Source organism: Lupinus angustifolius, chromosome LG20 (genome assembly GCF_001865875.1).
Source record: "Lupinus angustifolius cultivar Tanjil chromosome LG20, LupAngTanjil_v1.0, whole genome shotgun sequence".
Classification (NCBI taxonomy): Eukaryota; Viridiplantae; Streptophyta; class Magnoliopsida; order Fabales; family Fabaceae; genus Lupinus; species Lupinus angustifolius.
In genome coordinates, this window is record NC_032028.1 from 19,861,710 (window position 1) to 19,886,991 (window position 25,282).

At 30.4% G+C, this 25,282-nt stretch overlaps 2 protein-coding genes across 3 annotated transcripts; one reads left to right on the forward strand and one right to left on the reverse strand.

Moving 5' to 3' along the window:
* On the forward strand, nt 3,495-11,934 carry LOC109335059 (UDP-arabinopyranose mutase 1). Of its 2 annotated transcripts, XM_019571105.1 has the most exons (5): nt 3,495-3,888; nt 4,397-4,553; nt 10,521-10,614; nt 10,832-11,000; nt 11,311-11,934. In XM_019571105.1, the coding sequence occupies exons 1-5, from the start codon at nt 3,565-3,567 to the stop codon at nt 11,638-11,640; spliced, it is 1,074 nt and encodes a 357-aa protein (XP_019426650.1). In that variant the 5' UTR covers nt 3,495-3,564; the 3' UTR covers nt 11,641-11,934. The 2 variants fall into 2 exon arrangements, with proteins under 2 accessions (XP_019426650.1, XP_019426649.1); XM_019571104.1 differs by lacking the exons at nt 3,495-3,888; nt 4,397-4,553 and adding an exon at nt 9,462-9,855 and having other exon boundaries at nt 10,364-10,614.
* Nucleotides 13,823-23,712, reverse strand: LOC109336434 (probable tRNA (guanine(26)-N(2))-dimethyltransferase 2). Its single transcript, XM_019573029.1, has 12 exons — nt 23,396-23,712; nt 22,467-22,817; nt 22,218-22,305; nt 21,883-22,004; nt 21,599-21,738; nt 21,440-21,512; nt 19,558-19,646; nt 19,339-19,444; nt 15,373-15,585; nt 15,029-15,223; nt 14,681-14,758; nt 13,823-14,356 (listed from the first exon to the last, which is right to left on the reverse strand). The coding sequence occupies exons 1-12, from the start codon at nt 23,621-23,623 to the stop codon at nt 14,123-14,125; spliced, it is 1,917 nt and encodes a 638-aa protein (XP_019428574.1). The 5' UTR covers nt 23,624-23,712; the 3' UTR covers nt 13,823-14,122.

Sequence of the window (25,282 nt, forward strand, 5' to 3'; positions counted from 1 at the left end):
GAATAGTTTAGTGAAAATATATTAACAAATACCAATAAGGTGTAAGATTTTATTAGATCTTTAAGACGATCAAAAAATCAATGATTCGATTCCTATAAGCGATATTTGTTGGAAAGAATAATCACGAACCCAAAAGGGATTAGTTCCTTACCCAAAAGGGATTAGTTCCTTATCCAAAAGGATGAGAAAAACATTAACGAATAAATTCAGAATAAGATAATATTTATAAGAGAATAATGTATATTCAAATATAGGAAAGAGATTATCTATGAAAATCCACTCAATAGCTGACACTGTCATATTTTAAAATGAAAAATAAAAATAGAACTATAACAAGTATTAGTCATTGAATGAGTTTAAGGAAATAATTTCTCTTCGTAATAAAAAATACATTATTCCTTATTTATAATATGCAATGATAGAGCTACTAGAAATAGTTTAGTCAAAATTTATTAACAAATAAGTTTAGACTAAGGAAATATTTATAATATAGCATGATAATGTGTATGAGTTTAGAAATAGTTTAGTCAAAATATATTAACAAATAAATTTATACCAAGGAAATTGATTTTTTATATATAAGTTTTTCTAGTTACACATATCATAGAGTGACTCGGCAAGGAAATTTGGAACTTGGAATGGAATATGAGAAAGGAAAGTTTGGGTTTGAGACTTTAGGTTGACTAATTGGGCTTAAGGGAGAATCCAAGCACAGGGCAATCTATTTCCTAAAAGTGAGTTTGAAAGTCATGAAATACACTTGTAAAATAACTTTCAAGTCTTCCATTTCCATTCATTCCCCTCCAAAATTCAACTATCAAACTAACCCTAGATGTTTTTTGCGATTTGAGTTTTAGAGGGGGTAAAGTGAAAAAGAAGGTTTCAAAGTCAAAAAATATATTTATAAGATGACTTGAAGTCTTTCATTCATCCACCTCCAAAACCTAACTCGCAAGCGGACCAAAAATGACATTTTTAATTTAATTAATTGTCCAAATTTACACATAAAGCACCTAGACCGTAACCATGCCTAATATAAATGCCCACATCACAAATGGGCCAGATAATGGCTAACGAATTGAAAATGTATGTGCTCATCACAGAATTTTGTGGGCCATGTGGATAAGCCCACATGTGTCCTAATTTCTATGGGCTATTCTAAAAAGAGTGTAAAATGTACACTGACAATGTAAAGATTTATACATATGCACTTTATCATCCATCGTTCATTTGGAATACATTTTCTGAGAAGTTAATAATAATAAAAATTCAATGATGATGATACAATGACAGTGTATAAAACTCATACACTATTGGTGCATATATTTTTTCTCTTCTTAAAATATTTCTTTTTATTAATAAGAACATAAAATGATTTAATATTTTTTTATGAATAAAATAATATATGGTATGTAGAGTGAAAGGTTCAAAGGATAATCATTATACATTTAACAAAATGTTAGACTTTTCTAACGATTAACTATTTTCACACTTCAAAAAAAGAGGAAAAAACACTAATGTGACAATGTTTTAAGTTATTTATTTTGACTCAGTTAATTAAATTCACAATTAAATACATCAGAAGATACATATTTGCAATTTGAAATCAGATAATATATTTGACATTCTAAATTGTTCATGACCCTCCCTATCGATCAATCACTATTTAAGTTTTTTCATTTTATTTTAAAACATTATTAATCAATGAAAACATAAATAGTTAATTAAAATTTCAATAACCTGGTCTATTTACTTCTTCCAAGGTGGCATGCCATGTGATTTTTTCCTCTTCCAAAGGAATTCACATTTGTTTCCCCAAATTTCAGATTTCTCCTTCATTTCTGAAAGACATACAAATTTTAATTCATTACCTACTTTTTTTATATATTATACATTAATACTCCACTTTATAAGTAGTAAATATTATTTAAAAGGATGCTTCAATTTGTTTGACTTAGGTATCTTCGAGTACAGTTAAAGTGCAAACAAAAAAATATGTTAATTATTGTCTTCACTTCCTCCAATGGGATTGATTAGAAACTCCATTTAAGATCTAACATTTACATATTAAATTTAGAGGCAATAAAAATTGAATTAATACCAATAAAATATTAGTCTAATAGTGTAAAGTCATACTAGATGGAAAATTCAAAAAATTAAATATTTGATTCATAAAAACGATATTTGTTAAGAGGAATAATCATACACTCTATAAAAGTTATTTACTTGGTGAAGGTTACCTTACCTTGACTGTACTAAAAAATAAGAATTGAATTAATGATGAGTTCATTCTTCTGATATTCATATTGTGACAAAGAAATATATGATAATTCTGATTATAAAGTTTAAGAGGTCATTTTGCTAGTTCCATAGGCTTTCAAAAAAAATTCTAAAGCCAATTCCCCTTTGGATGAAAAGACTCAAAAACTTGAATCCAAAATCTTGCTAATAAAAATATTTTGAGAAATGTGTTATATCACATGAAAAGTTGTACATGAATGAATTTACAAATAATCCATGTCATGTTATTTATATTTTCTTCTCTTACCAATCTATGATTTTTGTCACATCCTATGATTTGTTTTCCATCTGATTAGTTACACGTCTTTATCAAATGTAACCCCTAAGACTTCAAATCACCCTCTCTTTAGATTTTTGTGTTGATTTTTATTTGTGAAAATATGACATGTATTAATATAGCAACTATTTTCTATACTAAATTTTTTAACCAGAAAATCAATATTACATCGAAGGATTGTCTAATATTCATTAATTTTTACGAGTAAATATAATGAAAGGTTAATAATGTCATTATACTCAATCAATAAACTTTATACATGTAATATGATAGAATGTCATTGATTATTAAAGTTTAATAATATAGTGTCATTATTCATTAATGTGTCAATTGTATATTAATATGATATAATTGGCTGAATATCAACATTTACATTAATAGATTGATCTATAAGTTGCAAAATTAATTTAAACATATACAAGAAATATTATTTTCTTTACATAATAAGGATGTATTCAAACCAAACATAAAAAAATAATTTCTTTCTAGACATAAATATTATCAAAATAGTTTTTTCCCATATCAAAAAAGTCTTTTCTACACATACGATATGATCAAACCATATTAGGATGCTTAAAATTCCAATCTTCTACCATTCTATTGAGTTTGGTAAACTTATCAATAAATTTGTTATAAGTAATATAAAAAATATATAAATGTAATGATGAATTTTCCAAGACAAATACCCATAATAACTAAATTGATTAAATAAAAATATGAACCTCTCTTTTTGTTGTTAATTTCATCCACAAAGTTACCACATTGTACGGCCACCCCTAAGAAATAGTCATAGTTTACCTTAAAAACTAAGACACATGAATCCACCTTTAACTCCACACTAGTGCCTACAACTTAGGCACTTCACATGTTACTCCTTCATTTCTCTTCCTCTTATATTCCCTCTCATGCACTACAAAAAAGACATATTCACTTTCATACCAAACAACCTTTTCACACAACAACCTTAAACCTTAATATTGTGCAATATGGCTAATGCTTTTGTTACACAACCACCACCTTTGAAAGATGAACTTGATATTGTGATACCTACAATAAGGAACCTTGATTTCCTTGAAATGTGGAGGCCATTTTTGCAGCCTTATCATTTGATTATTGTTCAAGATGGTGACCCTTCTAAAACCATTAATGTACCTTCTGGTTTTGATTATGAGCTATATAATAGAAATGATATCAACAAGATTCTTGGTCCTAGAGCCTCTTGCATCTCCTTCAAGGACTCTGCTTGTAGATGCTTTGGCTACATGGTGTCTAAGAAGAAATATATCTTCACCATTGATGATGATTGCTTTGTGACTTTTCTAACCATTTATTATCTCTCTTCTATTTTTTTATTACTTTTTGTTAAAGACTACTAATTATAGTTTTTTACATAATCACTCATCATCCACTATTAGTTCAATGTTTTAAATTGTGGTTATAGTCGCGATTTCGGTCACAATTGCAGTTACTAAGATTATAGTCATTGCAATATAGATTGAAACCAATGTTGTGTGAATTATTTTTTAATTCAATGCGACTTCATGCGATCCAGTGGAGCATGGTGCGAGACAAATGCATCCAATGCTGAATAGTTAATTGAGTCTTAAATATATTTATAGTGAGAATGTGTAATATTACACTCACACAAAAATAATATTATGGGAAGATCCATCCAATATAGACTCATCACTTTAAATATGCATACTTTTAATCATATGATTAAAAATGACTCAATCTCATTTTCTATAAATCTATACTTAGATTTTGGCATTATAGGAATCATAATTTCATTCTCACTATCAAATTTTTGTGTCATAGGTGGCTAATGATCCATCTGGAAAAGCTGTTAATGCACTTGAGCAGCATATAAAGAACCTTCTGTGTCCTTCAACTCCATTGTTTTTCAATACCCTCTATGACCCTTTCAGAGAAGGTGCTGATTTTGTTCGTGGATACCCTTTCAGTCTTCGTGAAGGTGTACCCACTGCTGTGATTATGAATAGTTTAGTGAAAATATATTAACAAATAAATTTAGAATAAGAGAGTATTTATAATATGCAATGATAACGTAGATGAGTGGTTAGGAATAGTTTAGTCAAAATATGTTAAAAAATAAACTTAAACCAGGTAAACACTTATAATATGCAATGATAGCATGAATGAGTGATTATGAATAGTTTAGTGAAAATATATTAACAAATAAATTTAGAATAAGAGAGTATTTATAATATGCAATGATAACGTAGATGAGTGGTTAGGAATAGTTTAGTCAAAATATGTTAAAAAATAAACTTAAACCAGGTAAACACTTATAATATGCAATGATAGCATGAATGAGTGATTATGAATAGTTTAGTGAAAATATATTAACAAATAAATTTAGAATAAGAGAGTATTTATAATATGCAATGATAACGTAGATGAGTGGTTAGGAATAGTTTAGTCAAAATATGTTAAAAAATAAACTTAAACCAGGTAAACACTTATAATATGCAATGATAGCATGAATGAGTGATTATGAATAGTTTAGTGAAAATATATTAACAAATAAATTTAGAATAAGAGAGTATTTATAATATGCAATGATAACGTAGATGAGTGGTTAGGAATAGTTTAGTCAAAATATGTTAAAAAATAAACTTAAACCAGGTAAACACTTATAATATGCAATGATAGCATGAATGAGTGATTATGAATAGTTTAGTGAAAATATATTAACAAATAAATTTAGAATAAGAGAGTATTTATAATATGCAATGATAACGTAGATGAGTGGTTAGGAATAGTTTAGTCAAAATATGTTAAAAAATAAACTTAAACCAGGTAAACACTTATAATATGCAATGATAGCATGAATGAGTGATTATGAATAGTTTAGTGAAAATATATTAACAAATAAATTTAGAATAAGAGAGTATTTATAATATGCAATGATAACGTAGATGAGTGGTTAGGAATAGTTTAGTCAAAATATGTTAAAAAATAAACTTAAACCAGGTAAACACTTATAATATGCAATGATAGCATGAATGAGTGATTATGAATAGTTTAGTGAAAATATATTAACAAATAAATTTAGAATAAGAGAGTATTTATAATATGCAATGATAACGTAGATGAGTGGTTAGGAATAGTTTAGTCAAAATATGTTAAAAAATAAACTTAAACCAGGTAAACACTTATAATATGCAATGATAGCATGAATGAGTGATTATGAATAGTTTAGTGAAAATATATTAACAAATAAATTTAGAATAAGAGAGTATTTATAATATGCAATGATAACGTAGATGAGTGGTTAGGAATAGTTTAGTCAAAATATGTTAAAAAATAAACTTAAACCAGGTAAACACTTATAATATGCAATGATAGCATGAATGAGTGATTATGAATAGTTTAGTGAAAATATATTAACAAATACCAATAAGGTGTAAGATTTTATTAGATCTTTAAGACGATCAAAAAATCAATGATTCGATTCCTATAAGCGATATTTGTTGGAAAGAATAATCACGAACCCAAAAGGGATTAGTTCCTTACCCAAAAGGGATTAGTTCCTTATCCAAAAGGATGAGAAAAACATTAACGAATAAATTCAGAATAAGATAATATTTATAAGAGAATAATGTATATTCAAATATAGGAAAGAGATTATCTATGAAAATCCACTCAATAGCTGACACTGTCATATTTTAAAATGAAAAATAAAAATAGAACTATAACAAGTATTAGTCATTGAATGAGTTTAAGGAAATAATTTCTCTTCGTAATAAAAAATACATTATTCCTTATTTATAATATGCAATGATAGAGCTACTAGAAATAGTTTAGTCAAAATTTATTAACAAATAAGTTTAGACTAAGGAAATATTTATAATATAGCATGATAATGTGTATGAGTTTAGAAATAGTTTAGTCAAAATATATTAACAAATAAATTTATACCAAGGAAATTGATTTTTTATATATAAGTTTTTCTAGTTACACATATCATAGAGTGACTCGGCAAGGAAATTTGGAACTTGGAATGGAATATGAGAAAGGAAAGTTTGGGTTTGAGACTTTAGGTTGACTAATTGGGCTTAAGGGAGAATCCAAGCACAGGGCAATCTATTTCCTAAAAGTGAGTTTGAAAGTCATGAAATACACTTGTAAAATAACTTTCAAGTCTTCCATTTCCATTCATTCCCCTCCAAAATTCAACTATCAAACTAACCCTAGATGTTTTTTGCGATTTGAGTTTTAGAGGGGGTAAAGTGAAAAAGAAGGTTTCAAAGTCAAAAAATATATTTATAAGATGACTTGAAGTCTTTCATTCATCCACCTCCAAAACCTAACTCGCAAGCGGACCAAAAATGACATTTTTAATTTAATTAATTGTCCAAATTTACACATAAAGCACCTAGACCGTAACCATGCCTAATATAAATGCCCACATCACAAATGGGCCAGATAATGGCTAACGAATTGAAAATGTATGTGCTCATCACAGAATTTTGTGGGCCATGTGGATAAGCCCACATGTGTCCTAATTTCTATGGGCTATTCTAAAAAGAGTGTAAAATGTACACTGACAATGTAAAGATTTATACATATGCACTTTATCATCCATCGTTCATTTGGAATACATTTTCTGAGAAGTTAATAATAATAAAAATTCAATGATGATGATACAATGACAGTGTATAAAACTCATACACTATTGGTGCATATATTTTTTCTCTTCTTAAAATATTTCTTTTTATTAATAAGAACATAAAATGATTTAATATTTTTTTATGAATAAAATAATATATGGTATGTAGAGTGAAAGGTTCAAAGGATAATCATTATACATTTAACAAAATGTTAGACTTTTCTAACGATTAACTATTTTCACACTTCAAAAAAAGAGGAAAAAACACTAATGTGACAATGTTTTAAGTTATTTATTTTGACTCAGTTAATTAAATTCACAATTAAATACATCAGAAGATACATATTTGCAATTTGAAATCAGATAATATATTTGACATTCTAAATTGTTCATGACCCTCCCTATCGATCAATCACTATTTAAGTTTTTTCATTTTATTTTAAAACATTATTAATCAATGAAAACATAAATAGTTAATTAAAATTTCAATAACCTGGTCTATTTACTTCTTCCAAGGTGGCATGCCATGTGATTTTTTCCTCTTCCAAAGGAATTCACATTTGTTTCCCCAAATTTCAGATTTCTCCTTCATTTCTGAAAGACATACAAATTTTAATTCATTACCTACTTTTTTTATATATTATACATTAATACTCCACTTTATAAGTAGTAAATATTATTTAAAAGGATGCTTCAATTTGTTTGACTTAGGTATCTTCGAGTACAGTTAAAGTGCAAACAAAAAAATATGTTAATTATTGTCTTCACTTCCTCCAATGGGATTGATTAGAAACTCCATTTAAGATCTAACATTTACATATTAAATTTAGAGGCAATAAAAATTGAATTAATACCAATAAAATATTAGTCTAATAGTGTAAAGTCATACTAGATGGAAAATTCAAAAAATTAAATATTTGATTCATAAAAACGATATTTGTTAAGAGGAATAATCATACACTCTATAAAAGTTATTTACTTGGTGAAGGTTACCTTACCTTGACTGTACTAAAAAATAAGAATTGAATTAATGATGAGTTCATTCTTCTGATATTCATATTGTGACAAAGAAATATATGATAATTCTGATTATAAAGTTTAAGAGGTCATTTTGCTAGTTCCATAGGCTTTCAAAAAAAATTCTAAAGCCAATTCCCCTTTGGATGAAAAGACTCAAAAACTTGAATCCAAAATCTTGCTAATAAAAATATTTTGAGAAATGTGTTATATCACATGAAAAGTTGTACATGAATGAATTTACAAATAATCCATGTCATGTTATTTATATTTTCTTCTCTTACCAATCTATGATTTTTGTCACATCCTATGATTTGTTTTCCATCTGATTAGTTACACGTCTTTATCAAATGTAACCCCTAAGACTTCAAATCACCCTCTCTTTAGATTTTTGTGTTGATTTTTATTTGTGAAAATATGACATGTATTAATATAGCAACTATTTTCTATACTAAATTTTTTAACCAGAAAATCAATATTACATCGAAGGATTGTCTAATATTCATTAATTTTTACGAGTAAATATAATGAAAGGTTAATAATGTCATTATACTCAATCAATAAACTTTATACATGTAATATGATAGAATGTCATTGATTATTAAAGTTTAATAATATAGTGTCATTATTCATTAATGTGTCAATTGTATATTAATATGATATAATTGGCTGAATATCAACATTTACATTAATAGATTGATCTATAAGTTGCAAAATTAATTTAAACATATACAAGAAATATTATTTTCTTTACATAATAAGGATGTATTCAAACCAAACATAAAAAAATAATTTCTTTCTAGACATAAATATTATCAAAATAGTTTTTTCCCATATCAAAAAAGTCTTTTCTACACATACGATATGATCAAACCATATTAGGATGCTTAAAATTCCAATCTTCTACCATTCTATTGAGTTTGGTAAACTTATCAATAAATTTGTTATAAGTAATATAAAAAATATATAAATGTAATGATGAATTTTCCAAGACAAATACCCATAATAACTAAATTGATTAAATAAAAATATGAACCTCTCTTTTTGTTGTTAATTTCATCCACAAAGTTACCACATTGTACGGCCACCCCTAAGAAATAGTCATAGTTTACCTTAAAAACTAAGACACATGAATCCACCTTTAACTCCACACTAGTGCCTACAACTTAGGCACTTCACATGTTACTCCTTCATTTCTCTTCCTCTTATATTCCCTCTCATGCACTACAAAAAAGACATATTCACTTTCATACCAAACAACCTTTTCACACAACAACCTTAAACCTTAATATTGTGCAATATGGCTAATGCTTTTGTTACACAACCACCACCTTTGAAAGATGAACTTGATATTGTGATACCTACAATAAGGAACCTTGATTTCCTTGAAATGTGGAGGCCATTTTTGCAGCCTTATCATTTGATTATTGTTCAAGATGGTGACCCTTCTAAAACCATTAATGTACCTTCTGGTTTTGATTATGAGCTATATAATAGAAATGATATCAACAAGATTCTTGGTCCTAGAGCCTCTTGCATCTCCTTCAAGGACTCTGCTTGTAGATGCTTTGGCTACATGGTGTCTAAGAAGAAATATATCTTCACCATTGATGATGATTGCTTTGTGACTTTTCTAACCATTTATTATCTCTCTTCTATTTTTTTATTACTTTTTGTTAAAGACTACTAATTATAGTTTTTTACATAATCACTCATCATCCACTATTAGTTCAATGTTTTAAATTGTGGTTATAGTCGCGATTTCGGTCACAATTGCAGTTACTAAGATTATAGTCATTGCAATATAGATTGAAACCAATGTTGTGTGAATTATTTTTTAATTCAATGCGACTTCATGCGATCCAGTGGAGCATGGTGCGAGACAAATGCATCCAATGCTGAATAGTTAATTGAGTCTTAAATATATTTATAGTGAGAATGTGTAATATTACACTCACACAAAAATAATATTATGGGAAGATCCATCCAATATAGACTCATCACTTTAAATATGCATACTTTTAATCATATGATTAAAAATGACTCAATCTCATTTTCTATAAATCTATACTTAGATTTTGGCATTATAGGAATCATAATTTCATTCTCACTATCAAATTTTTGTGTCATAGGTGGCTAATGATCCATCTGGAAAAGCTGTTAATGCACTTGAGCAGCATATAAAGAACCTTCTGTGTCCTTCAACTCCATTGTTTTTCAATACCCTCTATGACCCTTTCAGAGAAGGTGCTGATTTTGTTCGTGGATACCCTTTCAGTCTTCGTGAAGGTGTACCCACTGCTGTTTCTCATGGACTCTGGCTCAATATCCCTGACTATGATGCTCCTACACAGCTTGTCAAACCTCTTGAGAGGAACACTAGGTAACATATATGTACTATGTAACATAATCGAGCTCGTAAATGAACCTGGTACGTAGTACGTGGTACGCTGTATGTAGAATTCGATATTTGTTATGTAGGCTAAATAAGAGAGTCGTGTGACTATGATATACTACCCTTATGAACCAAACAAGCATTTGATAATTAAAATTATTATTACCTTATGTTTGATTATGACTACTTTGATTATGTGAATAAGGTATGTGGATACTGTTCTGACCATTCCTAAAGGCACATTGTTTCCAATGTGTGGAATGAACCTCGCATTCGATCGCGATCTTATTGGACCAGCAATGTACTTTGGTCTCATGGGAGATGGTCAGCCGATCGGGCGCTACGACGACATGTGGGCTGGCTGGTGCTGCAAGGTTCATTTTTTCGCTTTATTATACCTATAATTATTGTGATTTATGATTCACAGCAGCTAATGAACATTGTAGCATTTGACACACATGTCTTATGTTTGGCATATTCTATAAAAACAATAGAACATGACACAATTGTTATGTTCTGGTGCCAAATGCTACATGTTTTTTTTGGCACTATTAAGAGTATTTTCTCATTCTATGGGTAAGGAACTAATCCCTTTCGGGGTGCGTGATTACCCATCCGAACAAGTATGATGATTATCATTGTACAAAAACAACTTAAGAGATATTATGATGAAAATTGTTTCAGGTAATCTGTGACCATTTGGGGCTAGGAATCAAGACTGGTTTACCTTATATCTATCACAGCAAAGCAAGTAACCCATTTGTAAACCTGAGGAAAGAGTATAAAGGTATATTCTGGCAGGAAGATATTATTCCATTCTTCCAAAGCCTAACTCTTCCAAAAGAAGCAACCACTGTTCAGAAGTGCTACATGGAGCTTTCAAAGCAAGTTAAGGAAAAACTCTCAAAGATTGATCCTTACTTTGATAAGCTAGCTGATGCTATGGTTACTTGGATTGAAGCTTGGGATGAGCTTAATCCACAAGGAGCATCTATTGCCAATGGCAAAGCATAAAATCAAATTTGGAGCTATTTATATTATACTAAAGTTTATTTTTAAGCATCTATGTTCAACTTAATGTTAGGAGCACTTAAAATTTACAGCATTTTGCTGTAACTTTATGCTTTGAATTTAGAAGCAATAAAGTACAATGGCCTAGATCATTGTTTTCTTGTCATTTTTGTTTGAGGAGTAGATTATCATAAAGAAGCACTGAGTTTCATGTGAATCAATTGTTCTAGGAAGAATATTAATGTAAGGCATATCTATTAATGATTAGTGAACAATTGTGATCAAATTTTATATTAATGCATTCACAAGTTTGATTTTTCTTTTAGTGATTTTAAAACCTGTCTATATATTCTTGATGCTATACTATAATGAGTCATAAGCCCGGATAAAAGATGAATGTTGTATTAGATAGTCGATATCCAAAGTGAAACTTTATTGGAACTCTATAATAGTTTTCTGCAACTCAAATCGTTGCCACACACTCCTAGTTTGGTTCGAGAAAGCAGAGGTTGCAACTGGACCAGGTAGTTATGTAGTTATGTTTCATGTTCTGCACCATATAGGCTATGGCTGCATTTTTGAATGGTTACTGCTAAAAAGACAGTAATGAATTTTCAAAATTAAAGTCTTAAGTAAAAAATTAAACTGATTATTCATGATAGAGTATTATGAGGTTGTTCGATCAATGTAACTGTTACCACCCACTGAGATAAATGCTTGGTTGTTTTACTAAAATAAACTGATTGGAGATTTGTTCTCAGAAGTTGCTCTAGGTTTTTAACATACTTGTTGATAGCTCCTCCATATTGCAGCTTTCATTGGAAAGAAACCAAATTATGATATAGATCATTAAATAAATTATCATACATCTCTACTACTCATCATGTTAATTTGGTGCATTTTCACTTCACTTTAGAGGCCAAACCCTTGAAAATTAGCTTTCAAAAGCAAATTCATGCCAAAACAAAGTTTTTTTTGTATAACTAAATATATTCTTCCCCTTATGGTAAGGAACTCCTCCCTTTATGTGCGTAGGATTGTCCCTCTCAGCATTTATTATTTCCCTTGTTTAAGATATATTAGAATCTTATATCACTAAATCAATGTTGTGTTATTTCGTAAGAACGGAGTGTCATCATTTGCAAAGTGAAACTTAGGTTATAAATATTAATTTCAATAAGTCTAGTTTCTTTTGTTAAATAAGAGTAATATTTATACATTGTTATTATAAATATTTATACATAATTAGTACATCATTCACTAATAATTTGTGTTAGTTTTTTTTATAAAATTATAATTAAATATGAATGTTCGATAATATAATAGTATAATTTATACATTTCTTTCTCTTGCTAAAAATACATTCTAATTACAATTGTAGGTCCAAATAGAGAGGTACATCAATAAATCTAGTTACATGCAATGTTTATGAAAGACGGGCATCGAATAATATGAGTAGTACAATACTTCTCAGCGCCCTGTTTAATCTAGATCCAGTTTCTCTCCACAGCCAATACAAGTAAAATAATTTCCATGGAATCTTTCTGATCACTTGATTTAGTATTATATTAGAGTAAATATTAATTCCAATCTCTCATATTTTTTTAATTTTACCAGTTTAAATTTAAAAATTGAAAAACCAAAAAATCATCCCTAAAAATTAAAATGAGGTCAAATTAATCATTTCTAGCATATTTTACAACATATGATAGAAACTAATTTGATCATAAAAATAACTAATTTAACCTATATTAAAAATTGAGAACTATTTTGGGTTTTCAAAAAATACAAAGACTATTATAATCCCCACCAATCATATGATCTCTTTAAATTTCTCCCAGTTAATTTCAGTGAGTTTAATAAAATGCAAATAAAATTAGTAGCCAGCAAACACTAGTAAACAATGAGCTCCTGAGTTCAAATCCTGTAAATCGTCTTTAACTCACGGTGTAAGGTTACATTTACCCTTCTCAGACCCCACTAAGTAGGAGCCTCATGGACTAAGCGATCCTTATAAACACTAAGAGGCAATGCCGATACAAGATTGGATGTCCTTCAAGAACTTGCATGCCTAAACTTGTTGGTCAGAAAGATCTTTCATTATTTATGCACAGGGTGCACATGTAGGACACAACATCAAGATAGTAAATATTTGGAAAACATGGTTCCAAGCAAGTCAAAATTTGGAAATTCAACTATAACAACAAATACAAATTCAATGAGAAAAAGGAAATATTATTCCCCACAATACAAGTTCCAGAAATAAATAAATAAAATTGCAAGATTCAAATATCTAATTTGATGCAAAGTACCTTAATCTTGCCATGATTAACTGAGGAACAAGGCACACTATCTAGGCATCTCTTAACACAAGTTCACTCTGCAAAATTTAGTGAAAACAAATAGGCTTTCTCTAGTCACCAAAAAATATAACATTCCAAGACCCCCAGATTGACTAATGAATTTTAAGAACATCATTTATGCGCTAAGATGTGATACTATCATCCGTCTTCGGCTTCTTACTTTTAGGTTCTTCATTGTCTTCCCGGTTCAGAACTCCATTAACTGCTGCTTCTCCTAAAAGGGAGACATGCTTGCTAGTAATTGTACGTCCTGCCCTAAGTTTTGGACCCCAATGTCTTTCCGGATTTGGAAGAAAGCGTGCAACCTTCTTAGCTTGTGCCTTGCTCAGAGATGCCACAGCTCGAGTGAAATTCGCCTAAAAAGGGACAAAGGTAAGCAAAGTTTATGAAATCAACAACTGTCACTAAGGAGGCCTTTGTTTAGGCTTAAAAAGTTAATTTTGCCAAAAGTGATGCAACCCTTCATGGCCCAAGCAATGGATATATATAAATTACACAAATATTCTCATGTGTTATAATTTTGTGGTCATAAAATACATTTACAAATGATTGAAGATGTTCAAGTTGTGTTTTGCTAGGTCATGCTTCATACCCATCCAAGATCACATGATAAAGGAGAGAAAGAGAATGGGGCACAGGCCCTATATTTAACATCAGATTACTTGAGGGGTTAAATATACCTGAAGAACAGGTTCCTTTGCAAGTATAACACTTCCTGGAAGATCTTCTGTCTGAGCTTTCACAGGATGAGTTTTCACCTGCAGAGAAAGGTAAAACAGTGATCTAAGAATCGGAAAGAAAATCATTCTTACTGACTTCGCCAGAATACTAAAGCATTAGGAAACATGTCATTTACATGCAACAAAAAATTATACTCATACCGTACTTAAAAAGTGATAATAGTGCACTTAATATATAAGCAAACTTGCACACATTGCAGGTACAGCAACAAAGAGTTCAAACATAAACATAACAAGCCTTAACCACGAGCTGAAAGATAGCGATAATTATGGATAACAATGTCTTACCCAGCAGCGCATAATATCCCAAATGACATCCATGGGTGCATCTGATTTAAGCCCCAAAGGATTAACATGAGTTCCAGATATACGATAGCCTGCATTGATCACAGCAGAACGAAACATGATTGCCGATGGAGAAGTGCATTTAAGGGTTGCACAGAGGTTGTGCAGGCTCAGAAAAAGGGGAACATCTGGCAATTCCTGAAAAGAGCACATAAAATATTAGAATAACTAAATAAGGAAAATAATTTCCAGCAAGATCACGTGAAGAAACACACCACATTCTGAATCATACCAAACCCAATGTTGTGTGTTGTATCAAACAATAGACTTCATAAAAAAAAACAGACCTCTGATATTGTAGTCAACACAGCAGATATGCGTTCATACGCAGGATATCTGGCCTTTGTAGATTTCACATCTGCTAGCATAGAAGCGACCCATTCTTGGTCATGGATCGGAGCAGACCATATAGGGCCACCCATATTGAACTTTTTCCCACAATCAGTGCACTCTTGAGGAACAACAGGACCATAGCCAGGCAAATATCTGACACTAGTATTCTGAAAAACAGAATAGTGAAAATAAGGTCTCCCCCTTCAAGGCATCATATCATTTTAATATAATTGATCATCCACCCAAAATCCTATGTTCAAGATAATTTTTTCAAGGAAATGACACCTATAAAATATTAGCGTTCCGAAAATTAAAGGACCCACCTGGCAAGCAAAATAGGCAAAGCAATCATGAAGCTAGATGTAAGAATTAAAGGACAATGATAGAAGAGACATCCACACTGACAATAGCTTTAATAATTACAGAACATCAAAGATCGCCATGCTAAAATGCCAATAAACATAGGAAGAAGTATTGAAGTACATAGACACAGTATGGTGTGTGGAGAAGATATGCAAAAGCAAACTTAAGGCAATTGATATAGTGATGATTTTTTTCAAAACAATAGGATAAATGCATCTTGATTAGTTGCATTAGTATAATGCTGACAATGATGTAGTGATGGGGTAGAATATGATCAAGTCTTAAGGGGAACCCTTTCTACAAGGTGGGCACTTGAGACTTTTATATTTCTATGCTCTTTTATGTATTTGTTTGTTCAGGTAATGAGGTTGACTTTTTACCCAAAAAATCAGTGAATCAGAATTAATTAATTTGTTTTCAAATCCAGTTCTTGCTATACATAAAACAGATACAAGTTTCAGTGCAATAAGATGGCAAAATACACACCTTGGAAATGCTCCTCCCAATGGGCTGTAGGTGGAAAGAATCACAACCAGTGCATTGATAAACATATGAAAGCTTTAGGGGAGTGTTTTTCATCGCGCTAGCAGAACTGCAATCAATTATTTTATCTCAGTTTGAGTCAAAGAAAATGATGGAATAATGATTTCATAGACGCTAACAAATTTGATATTAAAACAACAGAACAGTGAAACCAATACTTACGTATATATGCGAACAAAAACGCGAACATAGAAGTCCATCTGAACAGATAGCACAGGAACAATATACCGCTTGTAACGATTAGCATGACTCTGCATCCCATAAGAGCAAAATATTATATTTATATACAAAATAAATAATAAAATGATAAATATTCAATTCATCCAAAACCTAACAGTGTCTTTGGTGTATGATTGGCTATATATTATTAACCTAGGCATTCAAATAATAGAAAGATATTATTAGCAATTGTATCCTTGTACATCATGCATGACCCAGGAAGTACAGGGCCTTATGCTTTTAACTCAAATTTACAATTTTTGAAACAGATGGATAAATATTTCCTGATTTTAATTAAAACAATACGAAGAATGCTGTGTTGGATGAGTGAACACAATAGAAAATGTACGATTATGAATGAATGCATTTTAGGGAGAAAATTGGGATAATTCTTATTGTAGAAAAGATGGTAGAATTGCATCTTAGGTGGTTTGAGCATGTGCGATGAGACCTTAGAATCGCATCTTAGGGGGTAAGGAGATTATATCAAATGGAGGTTAGACCAATATCTAAAAGCAAAGGGGACCAAGAAAAACGATACATGAAACAATTAAAAAAGATATAGAGAACAATGCTTTGTCCATGAACAGGATTTAAGATAGAATATTATGGCATTATTTGATCCATGCAACGACACCACTTAGTGGAACTAAGACTTGGTTGTTGTAATAAAACTACACTGTTTTATTATTTTCACCTTACATCAGACCATCAAAATATCTTATGTCTTAAGAATATAGTGTGGTCCCCATTTTGGTTTTCATTGTCTCATTAATTCAATGTCATGTAGTTTTATGTGACAGGGTCTAATAGGTGTGTAAATATTCTAGTCAAGCAATTCCGTAGGTAGTAATTCCACATCCGACATGGGCAACAGAAATAGAATTGTACAAAACAATGTATGTATGTCATATGATTTTGTCAAACTGATACATCATGTCTATGATATTTTCAAACATTGATTCACTTTTAAATATATATTTTAATGAATTTCCTAGAACATATGTCGGGCCCATATAATATCTTAAATCTTTTTTAAATTTCCATATGGTTCTTAAGATATAACAATTCAACATTACAACTGTAGCATTATGATTTAAAACATGTACTACTATAGAGTATAGATAGACAGAAACTCCACTAGAAAGCATATAAAACAGCAATCACGTCATATAAATAGATCATTGTCATTGGGATCAATAAAAAACCAAATTTTCAGTAAAACAATTTAAATGGTTTTTTTAATGGTTTCAACAAGTGTTTTATTAGGTCTTTTTTTACTTCTTATAATCAAAATATCATTCATTTGGTCCACTTTTCTCATTAATTCATCTATTGTTCTTCTTTAATAACAAAACCACCTTAGGCAAGTTTCCATAATTTTCTCCTTAGTAGGTGTTACTCCAACTTTCTTTTGCATAAATTTATTCCTAATCTTTTTTCCTTGTATGTTCACTCGTCCACTAACTCTCGTGAAGCTGTCCATAACTACAAACATTCTTAATGAGGCAGTAATCCAAAAGACAATCAGAACCAAGAAAACGCAATAATTATAGCAAAACTTATTACAGATTGTGTAGGAACTAGAAAAGGAGCTTCTGATGTAGCCATTAACTGACATTCCCTCACATGTCAATAGTTTTATCGACTTTCATGATATCATTATACATGTAGAGGCAAAAGAACAGACAATCGAATAAAAACTATGGAATTCCAAGGTAATTTGTATGACTATATATATTGAAACAAAACATCTATCAATTTCTATGAAAATAAATTAAATAATTTCAATTTTCATTGTCAAGAGATTCAGCATTATGTATACCTCAATGGAAGCCAGAAGGATCCTCAAAGCCATTTCGTGGCAATATTTCCCTCTAAGTGGGTACGACCCATATCTAGTATGAATGTTGCAAGAATATCAGTCCACTAATCAAAATAATGTTGAACGAAAGTTCGTAACCAATAAGAGTATGAAGATTACTTTGAATAGCAAACCTCCCCATTTCCACCACAGAGCACTGCCATATCTGTTGCAGTACACATCAGCATGCCTCCATCAACAACAGATTGAACTGCTGAATCTAGAAACACAGAAGGAGAACCATACGGATCAAGATCAACCTGTAAAAGAGAGAACATAAAGACCATAAAAGTGATTAAATGCTATAATAATATAATGCTATAATGATATATATATATATGATAGGGAATGCATTTAGTTACTCCCACAGGGTCACAAGTTTTGGACCTATATTCTAGATTAAACGGTGAGAATACAAGCACAGAGCAGTAGCATCCACTTACCATATCAAATTCATTAGGGTGGGTTAGCATGTATACACGAGCATCAGCAAGATGAGACTCCACTTTTGAAACTGCAACTGAACCATTGAATTTGATGTTCCTTCTGCAAGCTTCCACAGAAGCTGTAAGAAGCAAAAATCAGTATGATGAGTGCAGACGTATAATCTCAATGATCAAAGAAGAAGCACTAATCACAAAGAAAAGGTAACTACTACAACTACACGAAGAGTAGACAAACTACACAAATGGTAGAGTTTTCCATGTTTAAAACAAATACAATTGCAAGACAAAATACTATTTATTTTTTTATACAAACTTTAAAATCTGTGAAGCACCTGAATCATTGTCCAGTTTTGTTCAGGTAATGAGGTTGACTTTTTACCCAAAAAATCAGTGAATCAGAATTAATTAATTTGTTTTCAAATCCAGTTCTTGCTATACATAAAACAGATACAAGTTTCAGTGCAATAAGATGGCAAAATACACACCTTGGAAATGCTCCTCCCAATGGGCTGTAGGTGGAAAGAATCACAACCAGTGCATTGATAAACATATGAAAGCTTTAGGGGAGTGTTTTTCATCGCGCTAGCAGAACTGCAATCAATTATTTTATCTCAGTTTGAGTCAAAGAAAATGATGGAATAATGATTTCATAGACGCTAACAAATTTGATATTAAAACAACAGAACAGTGAAACCAATACTTACGTATATATGCGAACAAAAACGCGAACATAGAAGTCCATCTGAACAGATAGCACAGGAACAATATACCGCTTGTAACGATTAGCATGACTCTGCATCCCATAAGAGCAAAATATTATATTTATATACAAAATAAATAATAAAATGATAAATATTCAATTCATCCAAAACCTAACAGTGTCTTTGGTGTATGATTGGCTATATATTATTAACCTAGGCATTCAAATAATAGAAAGATATTATTAGCAATTGTATCCTTGTACATCATGCATGACCCAGGAAGTACAGGGCCTTATGCTTTTAACTCAAATTTACAATTTTTGAAACAGATGGATAAATATTTCCTGATTTTAATTAAAACAATACGAAGAATGCTGTGTTGGATGAGTGAACACAATAGAAAATGTACGATTATGAATGAATGCATTTTAGGGAGAAAATTGGGATAATTCTTATTGTAGAAAAGATGGTAGAATTGCATCTTAGGTGGTTTGAGCATGTGCGATGAGACCTTAGAATCGCATCTTAGGGGGTAAGGAGATTATATCAAATGGAGGTTAGACCAATATCTAAAAGCAAAGGGGACCAAGAAAAACGATACATGAAACAATTAAAAAAGATATAGAGAACAATGCTTTGTCCATGAACAGGATTTAAGATAGAATATTATGGCATTATTTGATCCATGCAACGACACCACTTAGTGGAACTAAGACTTGGTTGTTGTAATAAAACTACACTGTTTTATTATTTTCACCTTACATCAGACCATCAAAATATCTTATGTCTTAAGAATATAGTGTGGTCCCCATTTTGGTTTTCATTGTCTCATTAATTCAATGTCATGTAGTTTTATGTGACAGGGTCTAATAGGTGTGTAAATATTCTAGTCAAGCAATTCCGTAGGTAGTAATTCCACATCCGACATGGGCAACAGAAATAGAATTGTACAAAACAATGTATGTATGTCATATGATTTTGTCAAACTGATACATCATGTCTATGATATTTTCAAACATTGATTCACTTTTAAATATATATTTTAATGAATTTCCTAGAACATATGTCGGGCCCATATAATATCTTAAATCTTTTTTAAATTTCCATATGGTTCTTAAGATATAACAATTCAACATTACAACTGTAGCATTATGATTTAAAACATGTACTACTATAGAGTATAGATAGACAGAAACTCCACTAGAAAGCATATAAAACAGCAATCACGTCATATAAATAGATCATTGTCATTGGGATCAATAAAAAACCAAATTTTCAGTAAAACAATTTAAATGGTTTTTTTAATGGTTTCAACAAGTGTTTTATTAGGTCTTTTTTTACTTCTTATAATCAAAATATCATTCATTTGGTCCACTTTTCTCATTAATTCATCTATTGTTCTTCTTTAATAACAAAACCACCTTAGGCAAGTTTCCATAATTTTCTCCTTAGTAGGTGTTACTCCAACTTTCTTTTGCATAAATTTATTCCTAATCTTTTTTCCTTGTATGTTCACTCGTCCACTAACTCTCGTGAAGCTGTCCATAACTACAAACATTCTTAATGAGGCAGTAATCCAAAAGACAATCAGAACCAAGAAAACGCAATAATTATAGCAAAACTTATTACAGATTGTGTAGGAACTAGAAAAGGAGCTTCTGATGTAGCCATTAACTGACATTCCCTCACATGTCAATAGTTTTATCGACTTTCATGATATCATTATACATGTAGAGGCAAAAGAACAGACAATCGAATAAAAACTATGGAATTCCAAGGTAATTTGTATGACTATATATATTGAAACAAAACATCTATCAATTTCTATGAAAATAAATTAAATAATTTCAATTTTCATTGTCAAGAGATTCAGCATTATGTATACCTCAATGGAAGCCAGAAGGATCCTCAAAGCCATTTCGTGGCAATATTTCCCTCTAAGTGGGTACGACCCATATCTAGTATGAATGTTGCAAGAATATCAGTCCACTAATCAAAATAATGTTGAACGAAAGTTCGTAACCAATAAGAGTATGAAGATTACTTTGAATAGCAAACCTCCCCATTTCCACCACAGAGCACTGCCATATCTGTTGCAGTACACATCAGCATGCCTCCATCAACAACAGATTGAACTGCTGAATCTAGAAACACAGAAGGCGAACCGTAAGGATCAAGATCAACCTGAAAAAAGTAGAGAACATTAAGACCATAAAAGTGGTTGAAGTTGTGGACCTATATTATATGGTCTGGGATAAGTTTCACCAAACTAAGTTTTTTTAGATTAAAACGTGAGAATAAACCCACAAAGCAGTAGCATCCACTTACCATATCAAATTCATTAGGGTGGGTTAGCATGTATACACGAGCATCAGCAAGATGAGACTCCACTTTTGAAACTGCAACTGAACCATTGAATTTGATGTTCCTTCTGCAAGCTTCCACAGAAGCTGTAAGAAGCAAAAATCAGTATGATGAGTGCAGACGTATAATCTCAATGATCAAAGAAGAAGCACTAATCACAAAGAAAAGGTAACTACTACAACTACACGAAGAGTAGACAAACTACACAAATGGTAGAGTTTTCCATGTTTAAAACAAATACAATTGCAAGACAAAATACTATTTATTTTTTTATACAAACTTTAAAATCTGTGAAGCACCTGAATCATTGTCCAGTGCAACAACCTGACCAATCCCTTCTACTTCACGGGCATATCTGAGAGCCCTTAACCCAGAAGCTGACAAGGCCTGTATGCAGACAAATACACATGATACTTGTTCTTAATTTGAGTTACAGAGAATTTTTTTAAAATCAGATATTAAATGGAGAGATATTTGCGATGATGATGCTTGGATGATATGTACAAGTTAAATGAATGGAATCCAAAAATTCAAAGAATATAGAAAACCTCAAGAACTCTTGGCGGCTTCAGTTCCCTCTTCACTTTTACTTCTGTAGGATTAATTTTCTCTTCTGTAGCATTGAATTCTTCAGTAGTCTTGACTGATCCTTCCGTGGTACTAAATGGTTCTCCTTCTTCTGGAGATATCTCTTCCTCTACCTTGTGTTCTCCATTAGATTTATGATCTTCTGGTGCAGTTTTCTGAGACACCTCTTCCTCCGTAACAGATTCCGAAGAATTGTTTTCAGGTACTTTGTGTGCCCCTTTCCGTCTCTTAGACAGCAGTGCTTCATGCTCCTCCTTGCGCTTTGATATAAATGCTCTCAAAACAGCAATTGATATATCCCTATTATTAACCTGATATTTTAAAGCATGAGGAATAAAACATCAGTGTCATTTCTCAACCACAAAATCTAACAAGCCATTCCACGATGCTACATTAAACAAAAATAAAACTTTCTGCTCACACCAACCAAATAAATGAGGTGTCACATAAAAGTGTAACAACAGAGAAAGAATAATTAGTTAACTGATAAACTCTAATGTCAAAACTGAAGATGCCTTAAATATTCATATCAATGCATACTTTGGTCTATACATCTGCAATTATTTATGAAAAAAACTCCATATCAATGCATCTCTATCCTATTGTGTCCTAGGCAAAGAGGCAATAATAAATCCATTCTCAAACAATTTATACCCAGAACAAACTTGAAAGGTTATAACATCACTCCACTATTCAAAATTGAAATTTTAATTTTTCTTCACTTCCCATCATGTAATTATTCAAAACCCATTAACTAATCAACAATACAAACATACCCAACTAAAAAAGAACACATATTTCAAATGGGTTTTTAATAACAAGCAATATCTCACAATGAACCAAAACTAGTGAAATTAAAAAAAATGAATAAACAATAACGAAACAAAACCTGAGCTTTGTTATAAAAGACTTCATTTTTGGCATGCATAAGAATCTCAGCTTCTCCTTCCTTGATAATCTTATAATCAGTGAGATCTGTCATGGTTATATTGTGCAAAAATTGCTGATTCTGTTGTAAATGGTGAATGAGTGTGGTGAAGAAAGAAGAACAATAAGAATTGAAAAGGGGAAAAGGGTTCCTTGAAGTTATATAAAGTTGAAGTTTTGATGAGAGCATGAGCTTCAAAACATGGGCGGTTAGTTTATATAAATGTGATAACTGACTATTGCAAACCCTACTACTCCACTATCCATTTTTCAATCTCTATTCTGCCCCAAACATTTCTTAACACTCTTAATATTATTATTTTTATTTACTAAATTCTAATTTTTATATTTAAGGTTATAAACATATTTAATAAATAATTGGGGTAAATTGAAAAAAAAAGGGTATAATTACTAATTTTCATATACTTTTAAGTAATAAACCAATATTTAAGAATATAATTGGAATAAACCAATATTTAAGAATATAATTAGAAGAAAAAAATATAAGAGTTTTATATTTTTAAAACATCAAAAAATATAGTAAATTGAAAAGTGAACGCATCAAAAATATAAATATATGTAACGCAGTGGGTATTAATTACTAAGTAACTGAAGATGTTTATTTTATTAGGTTTTCAATAGTAAAGTATTAGATTTATTAATTAATACTATTAAATAAGATTGATAAAGAATCGAATCGACAAAACTCGACTCATTATTAGCTAAAAATTAATCATACTAGATAAACAAAACACTTATTTTTTATGTCCAATTGTAAAGGCATTTTTCATACTAACTCACCCTCTTTATATGAGTAAGACTATTCTCCATTAACAAAGAGACAAATTATATTTTATAATGTATTTTTAAGGTTAAAATTATAACTTTAATGAAAATTAAAGATCATAAATATCATTATCTTTTAATTTTTAGTGCATTTTATCACAACTTATCTCTCCACTAACAGAGAGGAGTCTAGCCCCTTTCTATTCACCCTATTTTTCATACTAACTCATCATTTTTCTATTCACCTCATGACCGCATATAAATGACCCTTAACTATGCATAATTACATAATTGTATTATTTATCACATATATCACGTACCAAATTTAACTTTTACCTAATATGTATTGTATTGAATTCTATAGATCATTATAGTTCCTTTCTTAATTAGGTTTTGAAGGCTAAATGACCATTAAATATAATTATGATATGACTTTTAAACCTTCTATATCTTTTTCTTCCCTCCAAAACATTACTCCAACTAACTTAATTATTGAATGCAACTTCTTTATAATACCCTATATAATTGATTAAGGAAAGTGCAACTTTTATTTATACTTTATTTGAGAGTGTGGTTTTGGATGGAAAAAGATAGTTTTAGAAAATCTCCTCATTATTTAGGAGTTGGATGAATGAGAAAGAAATATTTTGGAGGGCTTCTCGAGCCCTCTAAAATCCTCCATGTGTCTATTCTTATAGTTTTTTCAATTTAGGGTTTTTTTTGGAGAAAAAATGACAAAATATATTAATATTTTTAGTAAAATTATAAAATTATATATTATTGTCTATTTTTCATTGTTAATTACAATTTTAAATAAAAAATAAAAAAATATTCTTACATTATTATTAGTTTTTATTTTTCATCTAAGTTTCTTACTCTCAAACAAGGGAGAAAATTACCTTCTTTTTTCCTTCCCTTCCTCCCCTTCCTAGCCATTTGATTCATCTCATTTTCTCTCTCTATAACTCCCAAACATAGCCTCGATAATTCCTTAATGAAGTATGTCATCATATCAGTATATTAGTCCTATAAAAGCATTTCCAACGGTAACCCTTAACAAAAT